At 57.3% G+C, this 17,646-nt stretch overlaps 2 protein-coding genes across 4 annotated transcripts in view; one reads left to right on the plus strand and one right to left on the minus strand.

Annotated features, from left to right (window-relative positions):
- Nucleotides 1-4,337: 4,337 nt before the first annotated feature.
- On the plus strand, nucleotides 4,338-15,620 carry CAPN12 (calpain 12). The gene is made up of 21 exons (XM_049899984.1): nucleotides 4,338-4,574; nucleotides 4,982-5,051; nucleotides 5,731-5,849; nucleotides 6,047-6,180; nucleotides 7,154-7,322; nucleotides 8,053-8,127; nucleotides 8,198-8,283; nucleotides 8,354-8,428; nucleotides 9,175-9,338; nucleotides 9,428-9,666; nucleotides 10,071-10,082; nucleotides 10,333-10,541; nucleotides 10,737-10,779; nucleotides 10,858-10,917; nucleotides 11,344-11,401; nucleotides 11,813-11,883; nucleotides 11,968-12,030; nucleotides 12,394-12,472; nucleotides 14,413-14,529; nucleotides 14,613-14,671; nucleotides 14,757-15,620. The coding sequence occupies exons 1-21, from the start codon at nucleotides 4,338-4,340 to the stop codon at nucleotides 14,781-14,783; spliced, it is 2,166 nt and encodes a 721-aa protein (XP_049755941.1). The 3' UTR covers nucleotides 14,784-15,620.
- Nucleotides 15,621-16,105: 485 nt separating this feature from the next.
- ACTN4 (actinin alpha 4) overlaps nucleotides 16,106-17,646 on the minus strand; it is a 79,682-nt gene continuing 78,141 nt past the window's right edge. For 2 of the 3 annotated variants that reach the window (XM_049899983.1, XM_049899982.1), the window contains 3 exons: nucleotides 17,353-17,418; nucleotides 16,644-16,802; nucleotides 16,106-16,548 (listed from right to left, as the gene is read on the minus strand). In XM_049899983.1, the coding sequence (XP_049755940.1) occupies nucleotides 16,390-16,548; nucleotides 16,644-16,802; nucleotides 17,353-17,418 (384 nt within the window). In that variant the 3' untranslated portion in view covers nucleotides 16,106-16,389. The remainder of the gene's footprint in view (nucleotides 16,549-16,643; nucleotides 16,803-17,352; nucleotides 17,419-17,646) is intronic. The other variant, XM_049899981.1, reaches the window with a different exon arrangement.

Genomic DNA, 17,646 nt, shown 5'->3' on the forward strand with positions numbered 1-17,646 from the left:
GTCAGGACAGGTGTGCATCAGGGTTGTATCCTTTCACCATACCTATTCAATCTGTATGCTAAGCAAATAATCCGAGAAGCTGGACTACATGAAGAAGAACAGGGCATCAAGATTGGAGGAAGACTCATTAACAACCTGCAATATGAAGATCATACAATCTTCCTTGCTGAAAGTGAAGAGGACTTGAAGCACTTACTGATGAAGATCAAAGACCACAGCTGTCAGTATGGATTATACCTCAACATAAAGAAAACAAAAATCCTTACAACTGGACCAATGAGCAACATCATGATAACTGGAAAAAAGATTGAAGTTGTCAAGGATTTCTTTTCACTTGGATCCACAATCAATGTCCATGGAAGCTGCAGTCAAGAAATCAACGTATTGCATTAGAAAACCCGCTGCAAAAGACCTCTTTAAAGTGTTAAAAAAGCAACGATGCCCCTTTTAGTACTAAGGTGCGCCTGGCCGAAGCCCTGGTATCTTCAATAGGTGTCAGTAGCTGCTGGGTTTCGTATCCTGGACACCTGGGCTGGTGCACTTCGGAAGAAATCGTGCTCCCTGAATTGGCAAGATTTCTTTGGGTTCCTAGTGACAAAAATAAAACTAAATAAAAATTAAATTAAAAATAAAAACTGGGGATTAAAAAAAAAAGTAGCAGAATGTATTGGTTCCTTGAATGGAGGAATCCTCAGAATCTTCCTCTCCACGTAGCTTGGCTCTGCACTGTCCTCCTTCTCAGATAGGGTCTCCTAACAGTGTGGCTGTTCTGGATTGAATTGCGTCCTCCAGAAACATGTCCTGCAAATTCTAACCCCTCTACCTGCACACTCGGCTACTAACCATAGGGTCAGCAGTTGGAATCCATCAGCTGCTCCTTGGAAACCCTACGAGGCAGTTCTACTCAATCCTATAAGGTGGCTATGAGTTAGAATCTATTGGATGGCAACAGGTTTGGCTTTTTTTTTTTTTTAATATATACCTATGGAGGGAAACTTGGTAGTGCAGTGGTTAAGAGCTCAGCTTCTAACCAAAAAGGTCAATAGTTCAAATCCACCAGCTGCTCCATGGAAACCCTATGGGGTAGTTCTACTCTGTCCTACAGGTTCAGTATGCGTGGGAATACCTTCGACAGCAATGTTTTTATACCTGTGGAAGGAGCCCTTGTGGCACAACAGGTAAGTGCTTGGAGCTAACCAAAAAGTCAGGAGTTCGAATTCACCAGATCTTGCAATCTGCTCCCATAATGATTAAACCCCAAAACCAAACCTGTTACCAACAAGTCAATTCCAACTCATAGTGACCCTATAGGACAGGGCTGGTGCATTTGAACTGTCGACCTTTTGGTTAGCAGCCGAGCTCTTAACCACTGTGCCACCAGGGCTCCCCTATAAAGATTATAGCTTTGGAAACCCTATGGGGCAGTTCTACTCTGTCCTGTGGGGTCTCTGTGAATCAGAATCAACTCGACTCAATGACACACAATAACAACATACCCGTGCATGTAGTTTCCATCTCAGAATAAGGTTTTCTCTGTTAAATGAGGGCGCATCAGTGTATAGTATGTCTTAAACCAATCACTTCTGAGATTTGAAAACGGTGAGTTAGACACACAGTCACCGCAATATGTCAGTCAGTCTTTACTACATGCTTCCTCCTCTTGTTGGTGGTACTCTGGGGCAAATAAAGGGGCGAGGGCTGTGACCTCAAAGGGTGGGAACGTGGAGAACAGATAACGGAATGGCAGAAGTGACCACGTATGTGGCAGAAACAGCAGCCCAGAGCCAGAGGTGATGGTGCCCGTGGATGGAATTGCGGGGTATAGTTGTAACACCTAACTTTTACTGAGCACCTACAATGTGCCAGGCACTGCTCTGAGCACATCCCATGTACTGACTCCTTGACTTCTCAACAACAACCCCCTGAGGAAGGTCCCACCAGGGACAGATTACCCAGGAAGCAAGGTAAGCATGTGCTTAGGGCATCAACAAAACAGGGGCACCAGTTGTCCAAAGCAAAGACCCATAGATGCTCAGCAGACAGGACACAAGGAAAAGCAAGCGCCACAGTGGAAAGGAACTGGCAGGGCACTAAATGAAACTGAGACCAGCTCCAGTGCGTGAGAATGCGCCGGCCGGAAATAAAGCTCACGCAGGGTTGCAAGGGCGCCTACTTGAAAGTCTGTTGAAGCTATGAGGCCCCTACCTCTTCAACACCTTCCTTGACATCTGTCTCCTATGGTACCTTCCAATGTAATTGAAACTCCTTGTCTCAGTTGGTCTCTTGGAAGATACTATTTCTTTCTAAAAAACAAGAGATGGAAGTGGGCTGTCGAGTCTAACTCTTGCTACATTCACCCAACATGCAACTGGATCCAACATGAGCCGTTACTGGGCAAGGACAGGTTATGTTAATAGAAAACAAGTCTCTGATCCATTTTGAGACAACCGTCTTGTACATCTACATCTGCTGATCCAGGAACTCTAGCCAAGAGGGCCAGCAATGCCCTTTGCCACCACAGAAACAAAGGGTATGATCTTGAGAACTTCCAGGTAAATAAACAATGGGAACTCCACTCTCACAGGTTCCCTGTCAGTCGGAACCAACTCGATGGTACCTAACGACAACAATATCTAACACGGATAGTTTTAATTTATGTATCAAGTGAGTTTCATTTTTTATTGTCTGTTGCGTGGGACATGGTGCTTGATATTACTCTATGTATGCTAATAAAAGAGGTATTAGGTATATTAGTTGTTGTTGTTAGGTGCTGTCAAGTCGGTTCCAACTCATAGTGACCCTGTGTACAACAGAATGAAACACCACCCATCCTGCACCATCCTCACAATTGTTGTTAGGCTTGAGCCCACTGTTGCAGCCACTGTGTCGATCCATTTTGTTGAGGGTCTTCCTCTTTTTCGCTGACCCTCTAAAAGGATGAAAAATTCAATATATCTAACTCACGTATCCCATTGGAATGTGCGAGTAAGCAGGGGAGAGGACACCACAGATTATCAGTGTTTAGGGCCCTCCCATGCCTTAATCTGGCCCTGGGTCCTACTATCACTCTCACTATAGAGATGAGGAAACTGAGGCATGGAGGGGTTAAGTGACTTGCCCAAAGACACACAGCTGTAGTGGCAAAGCTGGGATTTGAACCTAGGCCCTCTTGCTCCTAACCCTGGCACATGCTCCTAACCTCTCTCACATCCTTACATAGGGCCCCTGGAGAGGGAGGTCTTGGCAGTTCTACAGGAAGAAAACCTGCTGTATAACCGTGTTCAGTAGCCACACAGCTGGGGACTCAGACAACATCTGTTGGTCCACTTGGAGGGAAGGATACAGGGGACTGAGGGACAGCTACAATGCCACGAAGGGCACAAGGCTTTGCCAGGGTAGGAGACCCTCTTGCTGAGGGCATGCAGTCTAGTAGAGTGAGTACTGATGGGTTTCTGGCCTCTCAGGACCTATTTGTCCATTTCTTCTAACGGCTTCAGCATCCTTTCGGGGAAATACTGCTCTACGCTCAGGTCCCAAGCTCCCAGAGGGTGGCCCTCAGATCCCAGCACGGGGCAGGGAGGTGCAGAGTCGCCCTGCTCGGTCAGCCCTGCCTGGGTGACCAGGCTGAGGACCACCTAGCCAGGGAAGGGAGGAGGCAGCAGGGGCTCGGGTCCTGCTGTGGGTGACATAGAAGGGTTACCTGTGGGTGTCAAGGATGGAGACAAAGGTGGTGAGGGACAGACGGTGAGGGAGGCCCAAGAAAGACAGGCAGGTACAGAGAGAACCAGACATACAGAAAGAGACATGGCGACAGAAAGACAAACACAGAGATGAAACACACACACACACAGACACAATGAGACAGAAGGAGAGACAGTGAAGTGAGAAGGAAAAGAGACACAATGATATACAGAGAGAAGGTGTCAGACGGTGAGAGAGACAGGAGTGACACAGGTAGACACCTCTCCTCCCCGCGCCCACCCTCCCCCAGGCCCATGGAGGGAGACACAAAGGGAAAAGCAGACAGAAACTCACCCCCACAATGACCTCCTTCTGGGTTACTCCCACGGCTGCAGCTGGTCCTCCCTCTGCTCTGCCGGCCTTCCCTCCTGCTGCTGGCCAAGCCCATTAAGCTGCTATGCAGGCCACAACTGAAGGCCCCACGCCCCGGGGAAGAAACCACTGAAGAGGCGTCCCTGATCCCTGGCACCCCAAACCATCAATTAATATTAACGAGAGAAGATGCCCCCATCAGTGCTCAGATGGAGCAGAGGCCCCGCCCCCATGACCAGGAGGTTAAAGGGCCTGGGGCCAGCCCACGAGCCTGGAGTGTCCAGATGGCGTGCAGCAGCGGGAGGGTGACCATCCAGCTGGTGGATGAGGAGGCCGGGGCTGGAGCTGGGGGCCCGAAACTCTTCCGGGGCCAGAGATTCCAGGCAATCCGGGCAGCCTGCCTGGAGGCAGGGATCCTGTTCCAAGACCCCTACTTTCCTGCTGGCCCTGATGCCCTTGGCTATGACCAGCTGGGCCCGGACTCAGAGAAAGCCAAAGGGGTGGAGTGGATGAGGCCTCATGTAAAATGTGGCTGGGGGCTGGACTCCTGGGTCTGAGGGAGGAGGGGGCTGGGGGCCTGGACTCCTGGGTCTGAGGGAGGAGGTGGCTGGGGGCCTGGACTCCTGGGCCTGATGGAGGAGGGGGCTGGGGGCCTGGACTCCTGGGTCTGAAGGAGGAGGGGGCTGGGGGTCCAGACTCCTGGATTCGAGGGAGGAAGAGGTGACTGGGACCTACCCAGAGCAGGCTCAGTCATGCTGGGTCTAGGGAGCCTAAGGAAGCCAAAAGCCTGCCCACGGGCTTTACGAGGACTTTCATAGGCTGAAGGCTGGAGGAATGGAGGGTAGGAGAGGTCCCAGGCATCTGACCTCCCAGTCACTCCTGCCCTACCTATCCTGGGCTGAAGCCTGGAATCCCCTGCTACCCCCAGGAGTTCTGCACTGAGCCCCAGTTCATCTGTGAGGACATGAGCCGGACAGACGTGTGTCAGGGAAAGCTGGGTGAGACTCCTGAAGCCGTCTTGAATCCCCAGATGCAGCTGGGACCCTGACAGCTCTGCCTCTGGGTCAAGCCCTCTGCTCCTCTGTCCCTCCTCTGTTCCTCAGTTTCCCCCCTCTGCCCCTCGGTCTCCCCCCCCCCCTTTGCCCCTCGGTCTGCCCTCTCTCTGCCCCTCAGTCTCCCCTCTCTCTGCCCCTGTCTCCCCTCTCTCTGCCCCTCGGTCTCCCCCTCTCTCTGCCCTTAGGTTTCCCCTCTGCACCTCAGTCTCCCCCTCTCTCTGCCCCTCGGTCTCTCCTCTCTCTGCCCCTCATCTCCCCCATCTCTGCCCCTCAATCTCCCCCTCTCTCTGCCCCTCATCTCCCCCTCTCTTCTCCTTGGTCTCCCCCTCTCTCTGCCCCTCTGTCCCCCCTCTCTCTGCCCTTCGGTCTCCCCCCTCTCTGTCCCTCAGTCTCCCCTTCTCTCTCCCTCAGTCTCCCATTTCCTTGCTCCTTGGTCTCCCCTCTCTGCCCCTCAGTCCCCTCTTCCCTGACTCTGGGTCTCCTTCTCTCTGCCCCTGCCCCCCCGCCCCACTCTGCCCCTTGGTCTCCCCCGCTCTGCCCCTCGGTCCCCCTTTCCCTGCCCCTTGGTCCCCCTCAGTCTCCCTCCTTCTGTCCATACCCAATCCCAGCCTTTTCTCCCCAGGTAACTGCTGGTTTCTTGCGGCCGCCGCCTCCCTCACTCTGTACCCCCGACTCCTGTACCGGGTGGTGCCCCCTGGACAAGGTTTCCAAGATGGTTACGCAGGTGTCTTCCACTTCCAGGTAGGGCCCAGTTCCTCTGCCTGTGCCTCAGTTTTCTGCATGGTGACATGGATTTCACCGTTGACATTGTCCCTTTGGGGTTGTTATTCTTGGATCTGGGACCAGCACGAGAGGGTCAGGGGTCAGAGGTTGAGGCCCAGGCAGGGCTCAAGGTCAGAAGCCAAGCCAGGGCCCTGCCCCGCCCTTTTTCCTGCCAGCTCTGGCAGTTTGGCCACTGGGTGGACATCGTGGTGGACGACAGGCTGCCCGTGCGTGAGGGGAAGCTGATGTTTGTGCACTCAGAACAGCGGAACGAGTTCTGGGCCCCACTGCTGGAAAAGGCCTATGCCAAGTGAGGACTCCAAACCCCCAACAGCAACTTCATATCCCGTCAGCAGGGCCCAAGCTCTGTGGGACCCCCAGAGCCCCCAGGGATCCCCAGAGCCCCCGGTAACCCCAGAGCCCCCAGGACTCCCAGAGCCTGCTGGGATCCCCAGAGTACCCCAGGACCCCCAGAGCCCCCAGTACCCCCCAGAGTCTTCCAGGACTCCCAGAGCCTCCCAGGACCCCCAGAGCCCCCCAGGACTCCGAGAGCTCCCTGGGATCCCCAGAGCACCCCAGGACCCCTGTACCCCTCAGCTTCTGGAAATCTTGAAACATAGGTCCGAACCCCTCAGACATCCCCCAATGATCCCAAATGTCATAGCCCCCAGGAACCAATGTCACCCCAGGCCTGAGGACCCCCAAATCTTAGATACCTCCCATCATCAACATTTCCCACAAAACATCCCTAGAGACTCACCAACCACCCATGATTCTTAAGGACCCAGAAATCACTTCATCATGCTCGGGACTCAGCATATCTAAGACTTATCCCCCCAGGGGACCTGTAATATCAGACCATCTTTCCTGTCCATTCGGAAACCCAAAGCACTCCCCAAATATTGGGTGCAATCTCTGGGATCCTCAAATGTCTGTCATTGACTGTCCCATGGCACTGAAGTCCTAGATAGTCCCCATAGGGACTGCCCTCAAACCAGACATCTCCCAGGGATGCAGACATCCCCTGGTCCCCAGAATTCTGGCAGAGCTCCCCTGTAGGCCACAAATCACACAGTTTCTATGGTCCCAGAGACCACAGGTCCAATTTCCAAGAGATTCCAGAGTGTGCCACAGTCTCTACTCCAAGACACCACAAATTTTGGGGTAGCCCCTAGGGAGTCCACATCCTGGAAGGACCCAGCTAGAGGTCCCTCAAATCCCAGGGGGTTGCCCAAGACACTCACACATGCCTCAGACTCCGCACCCCAGACCTGCTCTTACAGGCTCCACGGCTCCTATGAGGTGATGCGTGGTGGCCAAATGAATGAGGCCTTCGTGGACTTCACTGGCGGCGTAGGTGAGGTGCTCTACCTGAGGCAAGGCACCCCAGGCCTCTTCACTGCCCTGCGCCATGCCCTGGCCAAGGAGTCGCTGGTGGGAGCCACTGCCCTGGTGAGAGTCGGACTTCCGTGCAGACCCCCACCAAGACCAAAGCACATTCAGGGGTGGGCAGGGATGAGGTGGGGGTGCTGTGTCTCTCTTTTTCAGCTTTCACTATTTTCTCTCACAAATCAAACTGGAGCAAGTCAAATGGAAATTTATTTGCTCTCATAAGTGGATTGCCTTCAGGTACAGCTGGATCCAGGTGCTCAGAGGATGTTATCAAGTGTGTTTTTCTAATCTTAGTTCTCAGGCAAGCTTTTCCCTCATGAGCACAAAGGAGGCCCCCAGAGCTGCAGGAACTTCCCATCACCCCGGGAGTAAAAAAAATAAAAGTGCCTCTTCCTGAGAATTTCAGTCATAGTCCCAGGATTGATTCTCATGGGCTTGGCTTGGGTCAAGTGCTCACCTATGACCCAATCACACATTCATTCACCGAGTTCATCTAACTCATTCACTCATTCATTTACTTCTCTACTCAGTTACTGGTTCTCTTTGTCTTTCCTCTCTCTGCTCTGTATCCTTCTTGTCTTTATGTCTCTCTCCTCTTCCCACTTATTTTTGTCTTATCTCTGTCTCCTTCTCTCCTTTCCCTCTCATCTTCACTCACCAGCCCCCACACCCTCCCTGAACCCTGTGCCATTCATATGGGTGCTTTGGTGGCAGAAAGTTGGGGGGCAGAGAGGAGCGGTCAGCCTCCTGCTCCCCACCATGGCCTCACTGTCCCCTGTCCTCCGCCCAGAGCGATCGGGGTGAGTACCGTACGGAAGACGGGCTGGTGAAAGGACATGCATACTCAGTCACGGGCATGCATAAGGTGAGGACCCTCCCTGGGGAGGGGCCAGCAGGGGTGCCCAGGAGCCACCCCCCACTGACACCTCCGACAGGTGTCCCTGGGCTTTACGAAGGTGCGCCTGCTGCGGCTGCGGAACCCCTGGGGCCGCGTGGAGTGGAACGGGGCCTGGAGCGACAGGTGGGATGGGTCCGGGGCGGGTGGGGGCTTTGGCCCCACCCGCCCACCTCTCACACCCGAGTATCCCCAGCTGCCCACGCTGGGACGCGATTCCCGCCGAGTGGCGAGATGCCCTGATGGTGAAAAAGGAGGATGGCGAGTTTTGGTGAGTTGGGCAGGGTTTTAGTTCCGCCTCAGGAGGGGCTGAGTCCTGCTTCAAAGACATGGGAGAAATTCAGGGCGATGTAACCCAGTAGGGAGGAACTGGCCGTATTACTATTACTTTCGGATAATCCTGGGGTCAGGTTCTATCCAGTGGAGTCGAGAAAGAATTAGCGATATTAGGGGAATCTGGAACCAGTGGCACAGCGGAAGAGGGGTCTGGTGGCCCTTGTGAACATCACAGCCGAGAAAGCCCCACGTCGCACAGTGTCAGCGTCGCGTGCGTTGTCACCAGTCAGAATCGACTCAGAATCAACTGCGACGGGTTCGGTTTTTTGATTTGTAGGATTGAAGGGAAATGGGTCATTTAAGGCAATTGAGGGAGGCTTGGTGATATTTGGGGGAGTTTCTTGAGCCTTGGCAACACTGAGGGGCTGAAGGATAGCTGTTAATTAAGAGTCTGAAGGTCTTGATGTTCGGGGGTTGAAGGCAATCTGGCAATATTTAGCGGGGAGTTTGTGGATCTTGGCTATTTGGGGGGCACTTCTGGGGACTTGGAGAAATCTGGGAGAGTTGGTGGGCTCAGCGCTATGGGGGTCGTGCCTGGAGACACGGTAATATTTGCGGGAAGCTGGAGGGTACTTGGCAGTATTTTGGGCATCTGGGCTGCTCTGCTATCCTTCCTGGGGTCTTGAGGTGTTTGGGGGTGCTGGGTGGGAGCTGGGCAGCCTGACTACGGGACGTGTCCAGGATGGAGCTGCAGGACTTTCTCCGCCACTTCGACACCATCCAGATCTGCTCGCTCAGCCCTGACGTGCTGGGCCCCAGCCCCGCGGGGGGCAGCTGGCACATCCACACCTTCCAAGGCCGCTGGGTGCGAGGCTTCAACTCTGGTGGGAGTCAGCCTGGTGCTGGTGAGGCCTGGAGGGAACCTCCGTGAGGCAAGCAAGGGACGAGGGGAGCTGTGTCTGGCCAGGTAACCCATTTCTTTCTCCCCAACTAGACACCTTCTGGACCAACCCTCAGTTCCGGCTGACGCTGCTGGAGCCTGATGACGAGGAGGAGGAGGACGAGGACGACCCAGGGCCATGGGGGGGCTGGGGGGCGGCAGGGGCACGGGGCCCAGCGTGGGGGGGCCGCATCCCCAAGTGTACTGTCCTCCTGTCACTCATCCAGAGAAACCGACGACGCCTGAGGGCCCAGGGCCTCACCTACCTCACCGTGGGCTTCCACGTGTTCCAGGTGAGGGTCAGGGCTAAGGCCCAGGGGCTGAGCCCTGGAGGACAGGGACCAAGGGGAATCTGAGGGGGGTCAGGAAGATACGGGGGGGTCAGAGAGGGGAGAGGGACTGAGGAAATCACAGGGAGGGGTTAGTGAGGAGGCAGAGAGGGGCTGGGGGTCAGGGAGGAATCACAGAAATGTCTGAGGGGCTGAGGATCACACAGAGAAGGGATTGGGGGCACAGAGCTGGTGGGAAGGGTCAGAGAAGGGCTGGGGGTCAGGAGCTGTGTGACGGGTAAACTGGGAAGAAGGGAGAGGTCTGAGAGGTGAGAAAGGTGCAGAGGTGTGGAGGGGGCAGGGAGGGGGCTGTAAGGTGCAGCCACCTCTCCCCAGCCCCTGACACCCCTTGCTCTTCCTTCTCACAGATTCCAGAGGAGGTGGGTCTCAGTGGGATCCCCAGATCCCAGTCCCTGAACTAGCCCCGGGGGCTTGGACAACCTGAGCTGGTGGGGTTGGGGGTGGGGGTCCAGGGCAGGGAGGTAGGGTCGGGGCCCGGGGAGAGCCTGGGGTGCTGGGTGGGATGGGGTGGGTTTGGGCGGCGTGCGGTGGGTGGGAGGGCTGGGCTGGGGTGAACTTGGGGGGTCTTGGTCATGCCTGGGCGCGCCCCTCTCCTGCCCGCTCCTCCAGCTGCTGGGCCTCTGGGACTCCCCGCGCAGCCGCGCGCTCCTGCCGGGCCTGCTGCGCGCCGACCGCTCGCCCTTCTGCGCCCGCCGCGACGTGAGCCGCCGCTGCCGCCTGCGGCCCGGCCACTACCTGGTGGTGCCGAGCGCGGCCCGCGCCGGCGACGAGACCGACTTCACGCTGCGCGTCTTCTCCGAGCGCCGCCACACGGCCGTGTGAGCCCCGCCCCGGGCCGCTAAACCCGCAGAGACCAGCCCAGAGCCCCCCCGACCCCGCTCCCGGAGCCCCCGTCCCACCTCCAAACCCCCAGCCCCGCGTGGGGGTGCCCGGGGCCCCTAGACCCCGCCCCGCCCCGAGGCCCTAGCTGTCGAACGACCAGCCTGTCCCCCCTTCCCCTCCGGAATTTGCAGGGAGATCGATGACGTGATCAGCGCTGACCTGCAGGTCCTCATGGTGAGGGGCTGCTCCGGGAGGGGGCGACCGCGGGGGGGGGGTCCTCTGGGCCAGAACTAAACTCCCCCCACCCCACAGGTCCCCTATGTGCCCTTGGAGCTAGGCCTGGAGCAGCTGTTTCAGGAGCTGGCCGGAGAGGTGAGGAGGGGGCCAGGGCTGGGGATCTTGTGCCCCTCCTGCTGCGTGCTTACGTCACATGACCATCCCTGCCTCAGGGCCTTTGCACAGTCTGTACCCTGGGCCTAGAAGGCCCCCTCCTCTCCCTTCACATCTGCCATGGCTGAGGCCTGGTCTTTCTAATCAGCCTTTCTCTGGAAGTTCTCCCTGCCCCCTCCCGGAGCTGGGCTCCTACAGACTAGGGCTCCCCGCTCACAGCCCTGACCACTTGGGGCTGCCACTTTCTGGGGATGGGTTCCTCTCCCCTGCCCATGTGAGCTCTGAGAGGGCAGGCCCAGGCTATCTGTCACTGCCTGTCCCGGAACTGCCCAGCATAGGGCGGGCCCAGGGCACTTTGTGGGATGACTTCATGAGGAGTGGTCCCACAATAAGCCTCTCCTTGACCAGGAAGAAGCACTCAGTGCCCACCAGCTCCAGGTCTTATTAAGCATTGCTCTGGAGCCCGGTGAGTTGTGTGTATGGGGTGGGGTGGCGGGGAGTCTTGGCCAGGAGTCCTTGCAACCAGAACTGGACCCCTTGGTGCCCCGTGCACTAGTCTTAATTCATGATCCTGCTGGGAGGCCACAGTGGCGGGTCCTGTGGCAAGACCTGTGGCCAGGGTCACGCCACTCACAAGCAGTAAAAGGCTGGGAGTGTAGCTGCTGTGAGCTGACTCAGAACCACTCTGTCTCGGTCCATATCCCAGTCTTGCTAGTTAGCGGCAGTCAGCTAGGCTGTCTGTGCCTCAGTTTCCCCATCTATAGAACAGAGATACCACTAATGCCTACTTCAGAGAGTTAATGCTCTCAAAGCACTCACAATGGCCAGTACCCAGGATGTGCTGAGTTTTTACTTTTTTTTTTCTTTTCTCCTATAGCCAGGGCCCACGCCCGGAACCCTGGGGAGATAGGACTCAGGACCTGCAAACAGCTGCTGCAGTGCTTTGGGGTACACGAGGACAGTGCCTGGGTTGGGGGGGGCCTCTGCTCCCCTTCTGGGGACACTGAGTTTAACCAGATGCCCTCTCCCCAGCACGGGCGAAGCCTGGCCCTGCCCCACTTCCAGCAGCTCTGGGGCTGCCTCCTGGAGTGGCAGGTATGGTGGGGCTGGGTGGGGCTGCCTCCTTTTGGAGGAGGGGTACCTCTACTTGTAGGCTAGCAGGCCCCAGAGGACAAGCCAGGACTGGACCACCCCACAATGAGGGGGGGTCTAGGCTGGGACATCCCTGCCCCGGCCACCTCTCTAGTCTCTCTAGGGGACTCAAGCACAGCTACAGATTGGGAAACAGAGGCCTGAAGCGACTAAACCGTTTGCCCAAGGTTCACAGACGGGAAGAAGGGAGCTGGGATAGGAACCCAGGCGGCCTGGCTCTCAAGGGCCCTTTTTCAGTTCTCTTCGGAGTGCTCAGTTGTTGCTCAGAGGCCTGGGGGTGGCACTGATCCCTGCCACCCCGCCCAGGCCACATTCGACAAATTTGATGAGGACGCCTCCGGAACCATGAACTCCTACGAGCTGCGGCTGGCGCTGAACGCGGCAGGTATGGACAGAGGTCCTGGGGGGTGGGTACCGGGACGGGCCCTGCTCCTCCTCTGCCTGGTCTTCTCAGTCCCGCCACCCACCTGGCTGCAGCCATGCCCAAGGCCACGCCTTCACTGCTGCCAGTGCCCGGCAGGGACTGTGACCCCGAGAGGCCAAATGGCAGGACCCCTTGGCTTGGGGTGCGGGGGCATGAGGAACTAGAGGGACACCTCCTGCAACTGAGTCATCCTTTGTCCACAACATGCCCTGGGCATCTGCTCTCTCTTCGCCAGTGCTTGGGCATCAGTGGTGACCAGAAGCCCTTCTCTGACCTCACAAGGGCCAACAGAGCCACCAACTGGCAGTGACAGCCCATAGGGGTCAGGCCCATACAGGAGGGGCCTGGTACTTCATGCTGGGGGGTGTGCGAGAGGGCTTCCTAGAGAAGGGGTGTATGACGAGGTGGATGCTCTGAGCTGAGAGGACAAGGGTGTTCTGGGCAGAAGGAACGTCTGTACAGATGGGGGAGGGAGAAGAGGGCCAGGCCTGCAGGGCCACCAGGCAGCTGAGGGCAATGGGGGCCCCTGGGGAGGGTGAACTAGGAGGGCCTAGTAACCTTGGTGATGAGTCTCATGAGCACAGGGGACCCTGGGCAGAACCAACCCCACACCAGGCAGCACAGAACACACAAGCCCCAAGGGTGCTGAGTTTCCATGAAAGGAGGTAGGAACCCCAGAGGGGCAGCTGAGGCCTTCCACCCAATCTGGCCAGGTTCCCCCACAGCCCTGAGCACAGCACCCTCATCTGAGCACTCAAGGGCAGGTGAAGGCCAGAGAGGGTGACTTGTGGGAGGATACCCAGCCAGGATTAGGCCGCAGGCCCCCGGAACTCCTCAAGGCTGGTAATGGCGCTCAATGTTGCTGGGTGCCCTAGAGTCCACTCCAACCTCCAGCGACCCCACGTGACAGACTAGAACTGCCCCATAGGGCTTTCTAGGCTGTAATCTTCACAGAGGACATCACCAGGTCTTTCTCCCGCAGACCCGCTGGGTAGGTTCAAAATCCCAACTCTTTGGTTAGCAGCCTAGTGCCTAACCATTAAGGAGCCACCAGGGCTCCTTAAAGGCACTCGGTAGGTATTTGTAAAATGGTGAATGGATGCCCAGGATGGGGCGGGGAGGAAAGGCGGGCCATAGGCGGCAGTGGAAGCTCGTGAAGTTATCCCGAGAGCTGTGTTTATCTGGGTGTGTGCGGGAGAGGAGGCAAGTCTCAGGGGTCAGCTGTGGTCTGCAAAGGGTCAAGAACCACCACGTGAGGCTTTTAAGTACCTCTGTTGAGATTCCGGAGGAGCCCTGGTGGCGCTGTGATTAAGTGTTCAGCTGCTAACGGAAAGGTTGGCAGTTTGAACCCACCAGCCTTTCTGTGGGAGAAAGATATGACAGTCTGCTTGTGTGAAGATTTACAGCCTTGGAAACCCTATGGGGGCAGCTCTAGTCTGTCCTACAGGGTCGCTGTGAGTCACAATCCACTTTAGGGCAGTGGGTTTAGTTTTTTAGTGGGTACTGAGATTCTACCTCAGAGACAATGAAATAAAAAGAAATGGACTCCACGGGGGCTGCACAGAAAGTCTCCAGTGCCCACAGGCAAGGAGAAAGGTCCGCAGGATTTAAAGGAGTAACACTGACGTATACAGCCTGTGCGCTCAGCACTGTTCTGAGTTCTCTGTCACACTCCTCTGTGGGGTTGGGCTGTCACAATCCCCACTTTCCGGGTAAGGGCACTGAGGCCCAGGAGTGAAGGGGCTTGCTTGTGGTCACATGGCTGAGCTGGGACAGAGCTAAGATTTGAACCCAGGGCCACGCACCGATGAGCGGGGAACAGGCCCCTGTGCCGTTTCAGCTTTTCCTGGGGAGTTGGGGGGTGCCAGGCTGAGGGGGACTCAGAGGTGGCCTCCCCACAGGCTTCCATCTGAACAACCAACTGACCCAGCTCCTCACCAGCTGCTACCGGGACAGCTGTCTGCGTGTGGACTTTGAACGCTTCGTGTCCTGTGTGGCCCAGCTCACCTGCATCTTCCGTGAGTGCCACTCCAGGGGCAGATGGGACAGAGGCTGGGGGGCGGGGGTGGGGGGGTGGAGCTCATCCTGCCTGTCTGCACAGGCCACTGTAGCCAGCACCTGGACGGCGGCGAGGGGGTCGTCTGCCTGACCCACAGACAGGTGAGCCAGGGCTGAGGGAGTGGGCGGCTCCGGGTGGCTGAGGTGGGAGACCTGCCTCAATCTCGCTGTCCTCTCTCTCGCCTAGTGGATGGAGGTGGCCACCTTCTCCTAGGATCTCAGGAGCAACCACTTGCTGCTGGAGGCAGGAGAGCTGCTGGGGGCCCTCCTTCCCCCACCCAGCCCTGGGCCAGGGCTTACTCCCCAGGGGAAGGTCTAAAGCCCGGGAAAAACCACGCTCTGACTCCTCTGTCTCCCTGCCTGGTCCCAGGGTCTGAGGCTCAGACGTCAAGTGGTTCAGAGCGGGGACTCCCAACGTCTGCCTGGCTGCACCGCTTAGCTGGGGGTGACGCTGGGCCTCTCCGCGCCTCACTCTCCTCATCTGTATGTGAGGATGAGGGCAGCAGGGCCTTCTTCATGCAGACACCAGTGACTCCACCATGAGTGCCTAGACCCCAGCCTGGCCCACGCTGGCTGCTCAGCAGCACTGTCATCACACCAAGGGAGGGAGCTGGGGTGGGGGCCTCCCACGCCCCGCCTCACCCTGGGAGGTCAGCCCTCCTGAGACATGGAGGAGAGATGGGTGACAAAGAGCGGACACCAAGAATCCTTCTTAAAAATATTACATGTTTTATTATCCTGTCCCCAGAAGGGTGGTTTATCCAGAAACCGAGAAAAAATTATAATCAGAATAAACTCAAAAAAAAAAAAATGAGGGGGGAGGGGAGCAAAACCATCAACTACGAGGCAGCTGGGCCAGTGCCCACCCTCCACCTCAGGAGGGTCCCAGAGACCCCGCCTGACAGCAGCCAACAGTGGGAATTCAGTCAGGGCCGGGCGATGGGAGATCAGTTATGTCGTCATGACGAGCAGGAGAGCCGGCAGAGATACGTTGCTAGGTGAATATATATTTATATAATAAATCCCTAAGTTAATAAAGTAAATAGTGATTCTCTGAAAGCTTTTCCTTTTTTTCAATAGTTTTCTTTCCTTTTTTTTTTTTCTTTCTTTGTGGATTTTTTGCTTCTGTTTTTTTGTTTTTTGTTTTTTTGGTCCTTAGAAAATCGGAGAGAGAAGCGAGTCCAGACAAGCAAGGCCAGGGCTGGTGGGGCGAGGCGGGGCTGGCTGCAAGCGCACCACACTCACGGCTGCAGATGGGCCCCTCCCTCCTGGCAATCACAAACGATCCGGGGAGGCCAGGGGGAGTGGGGAGCTGGGGCAGGGGTCCCCTTTCCTATCGGTAACTGTGGGCGCCTCTCTGCTGGGCCCATCACCGGGCCGGCCTGGGTTCTTGGACAAGGCACGTAGGGCTTTGGCCTAGATGTGGGAGGCCTTGAAGGGACCTCGGGTCAGAGGGGGACCTGGGTGTGGAGGGGCATCCCCAGGGCATGAGGGGTCTTATTTTGCGTGGGGACCCAATGTTCCCTCCCCTTAGTTAAAAAAAAAAAAAAAAAAAAAAACCACACATCTGTATTTACCAGACCAGAAGCACTAACCCCAATAGTCTCGCTCACCCCTGGGGGTGGGGGAGAACCTCCTGGCCAACCAAGCGAGAGAGGAGAGAGCCTGCCCCAGCCCCTCCCTGCCCACCCCACCCACCCCCCAGAAAGGACTGACAGAGAGTGCTTTGCATAGATACAGAGTCAGAGGAGACGGATGGAGCCTGCCGCAGCAGCGGAGGCCAAGAGGAAGGGTTTGGTCAGGGTCTCCCCATGGGGGCCTCACAGGTCGCTCTCGCCGTACAGGGCCGTGGAGAAGGACTTGTAGTCGAGGGCGCCGGGCAGAGCGTCGGGGCCCTGGTAGGGCGCCATGCGGGCGATGCAGTACTCGGCCTGGTCGGGCGGCAGCTCTCGCCGCAGCTCCTCGGCGGTGATGAAGTTCTGGGGGCGGCAGGACCGGACTCTGAGGCACCACCCACCCACGCCACCGCCCAGTCCTGGCCACCATCTCCCTGTGCCCCGGGGCTCTGGCTTACCTTGTCCCCTGCCAGGACCTTGAAGGAGGCGATGACCTGGTCAGCTGTGTCTGTGTCGGTGGTCTCCCTGGACATGAAGTCGATGAAGGCTTGGAAGGTCACAAGGCCGCTGTGGTTGGGGTCAACCACGCTCATGATGCGGTTGAACTCGGCGTCACCCTGCGAGGTGGACGGGGGACAGGGAAGGGTGGCAAATGAGTGGGGCAGGGCAGCCAGGCCCGGCGGAGAGCAGGCCCGACCCCAGTGCTCGCTGCACGGCCGTCTTCTGGTGGCCTCGCCTGTCCTGGCTCCCGGGCTGACTGGCAGGCAGAGCTGCCTGCGCCCCCAGCCACAGGCTGGGACATGCCTTCTGCTCCCTCCCCTCCCAGGTCCTTTGGGAAGAGGGGGGGTTGGGTGTGGATCAAACAGGTCCACTGCTCCTCAGCCCTAGGCTCAAGGGTTAGCTCTGGAGGGCGGGGAAGAAAGAGAGAGAGAAAGAAGGAAAGGGAGAGAGCCAGGAGGACCACCCCTCCCTGGAGATCTAGGAAGGGAGGCGGGTGCAGGGAGTCATAGAGGGACCCCAGCCCAGCGGGTGCAGCAGAGGAGGGGCCAGGCTCTGCCGCTGTGGCTAGGACTGTCCCTACGGACTGTCCCTGCGGACCCGGAGACTCCGGAGGTGGAGGGGGGTGGCAGGAGTGGCGGCGAGGTGGGGGAGGCAGGGACAGCGTACCAGGCTGTATCCTGTGGAGATAAGCAGAGCCCTGAAGTCATCGGCGTCCATGCTGCCCGTCTGCTTCTGCTCCAAGGACGCGGGCAGCAGAGGGGGCAGACCCAGAGAGGCCAGAGGGGCCCGCCCACGTGCACAGCAGGGGACAAGGACAGTGCCAGGAGCAGGGGAGACAGAGGTGGCCCCAAGAGACCAGGTAAGGGGAAGGTGTCCGGAAAGACACAGGGGCAGGGAGGAGGCCGAGAGCCGGTGACGTGGGACACACAATGGCAAGGGGTGGAATGGCGAGAGGGCGGG

Source organism: Elephas maximus, chromosome 11 (genome assembly GCF_024166365.1).
Source record: "Elephas maximus indicus isolate mEleMax1 chromosome 11, mEleMax1 primary haplotype, whole genome shotgun sequence".
NCBI classification, from domain to species: domain Eukaryota; kingdom Metazoa; phylum Chordata; class Mammalia; order Proboscidea; family Elephantidae; genus Elephas; species Elephas maximus.

Excerpts from the sequence above, each read along its gene's own strand:
- CAPN12 (XM_049899984.1), top strand. The coding sequence starts at position 4,338 with ATGGCGTGCAGCAGCGGGAGGGTGACCATCCAGCTGGTGGATGAGGAG. Across the intron at positions 4,575-4,981 it reads TGGAGTGGATGAGGCCTCAT|GAGTTCTGCACTGAGCCCCA; the intron begins GTAAAATGTGGC and ends TGCTACCCCCAG. Across the intron at positions 5,052-5,730 it reads CGTGTGTCAGGGAAAGCTGG|GTAACTGCTGGTTTCTTGCG; the intron begins GTGAGACTCCTG and ends TTTTCTCCCCAG.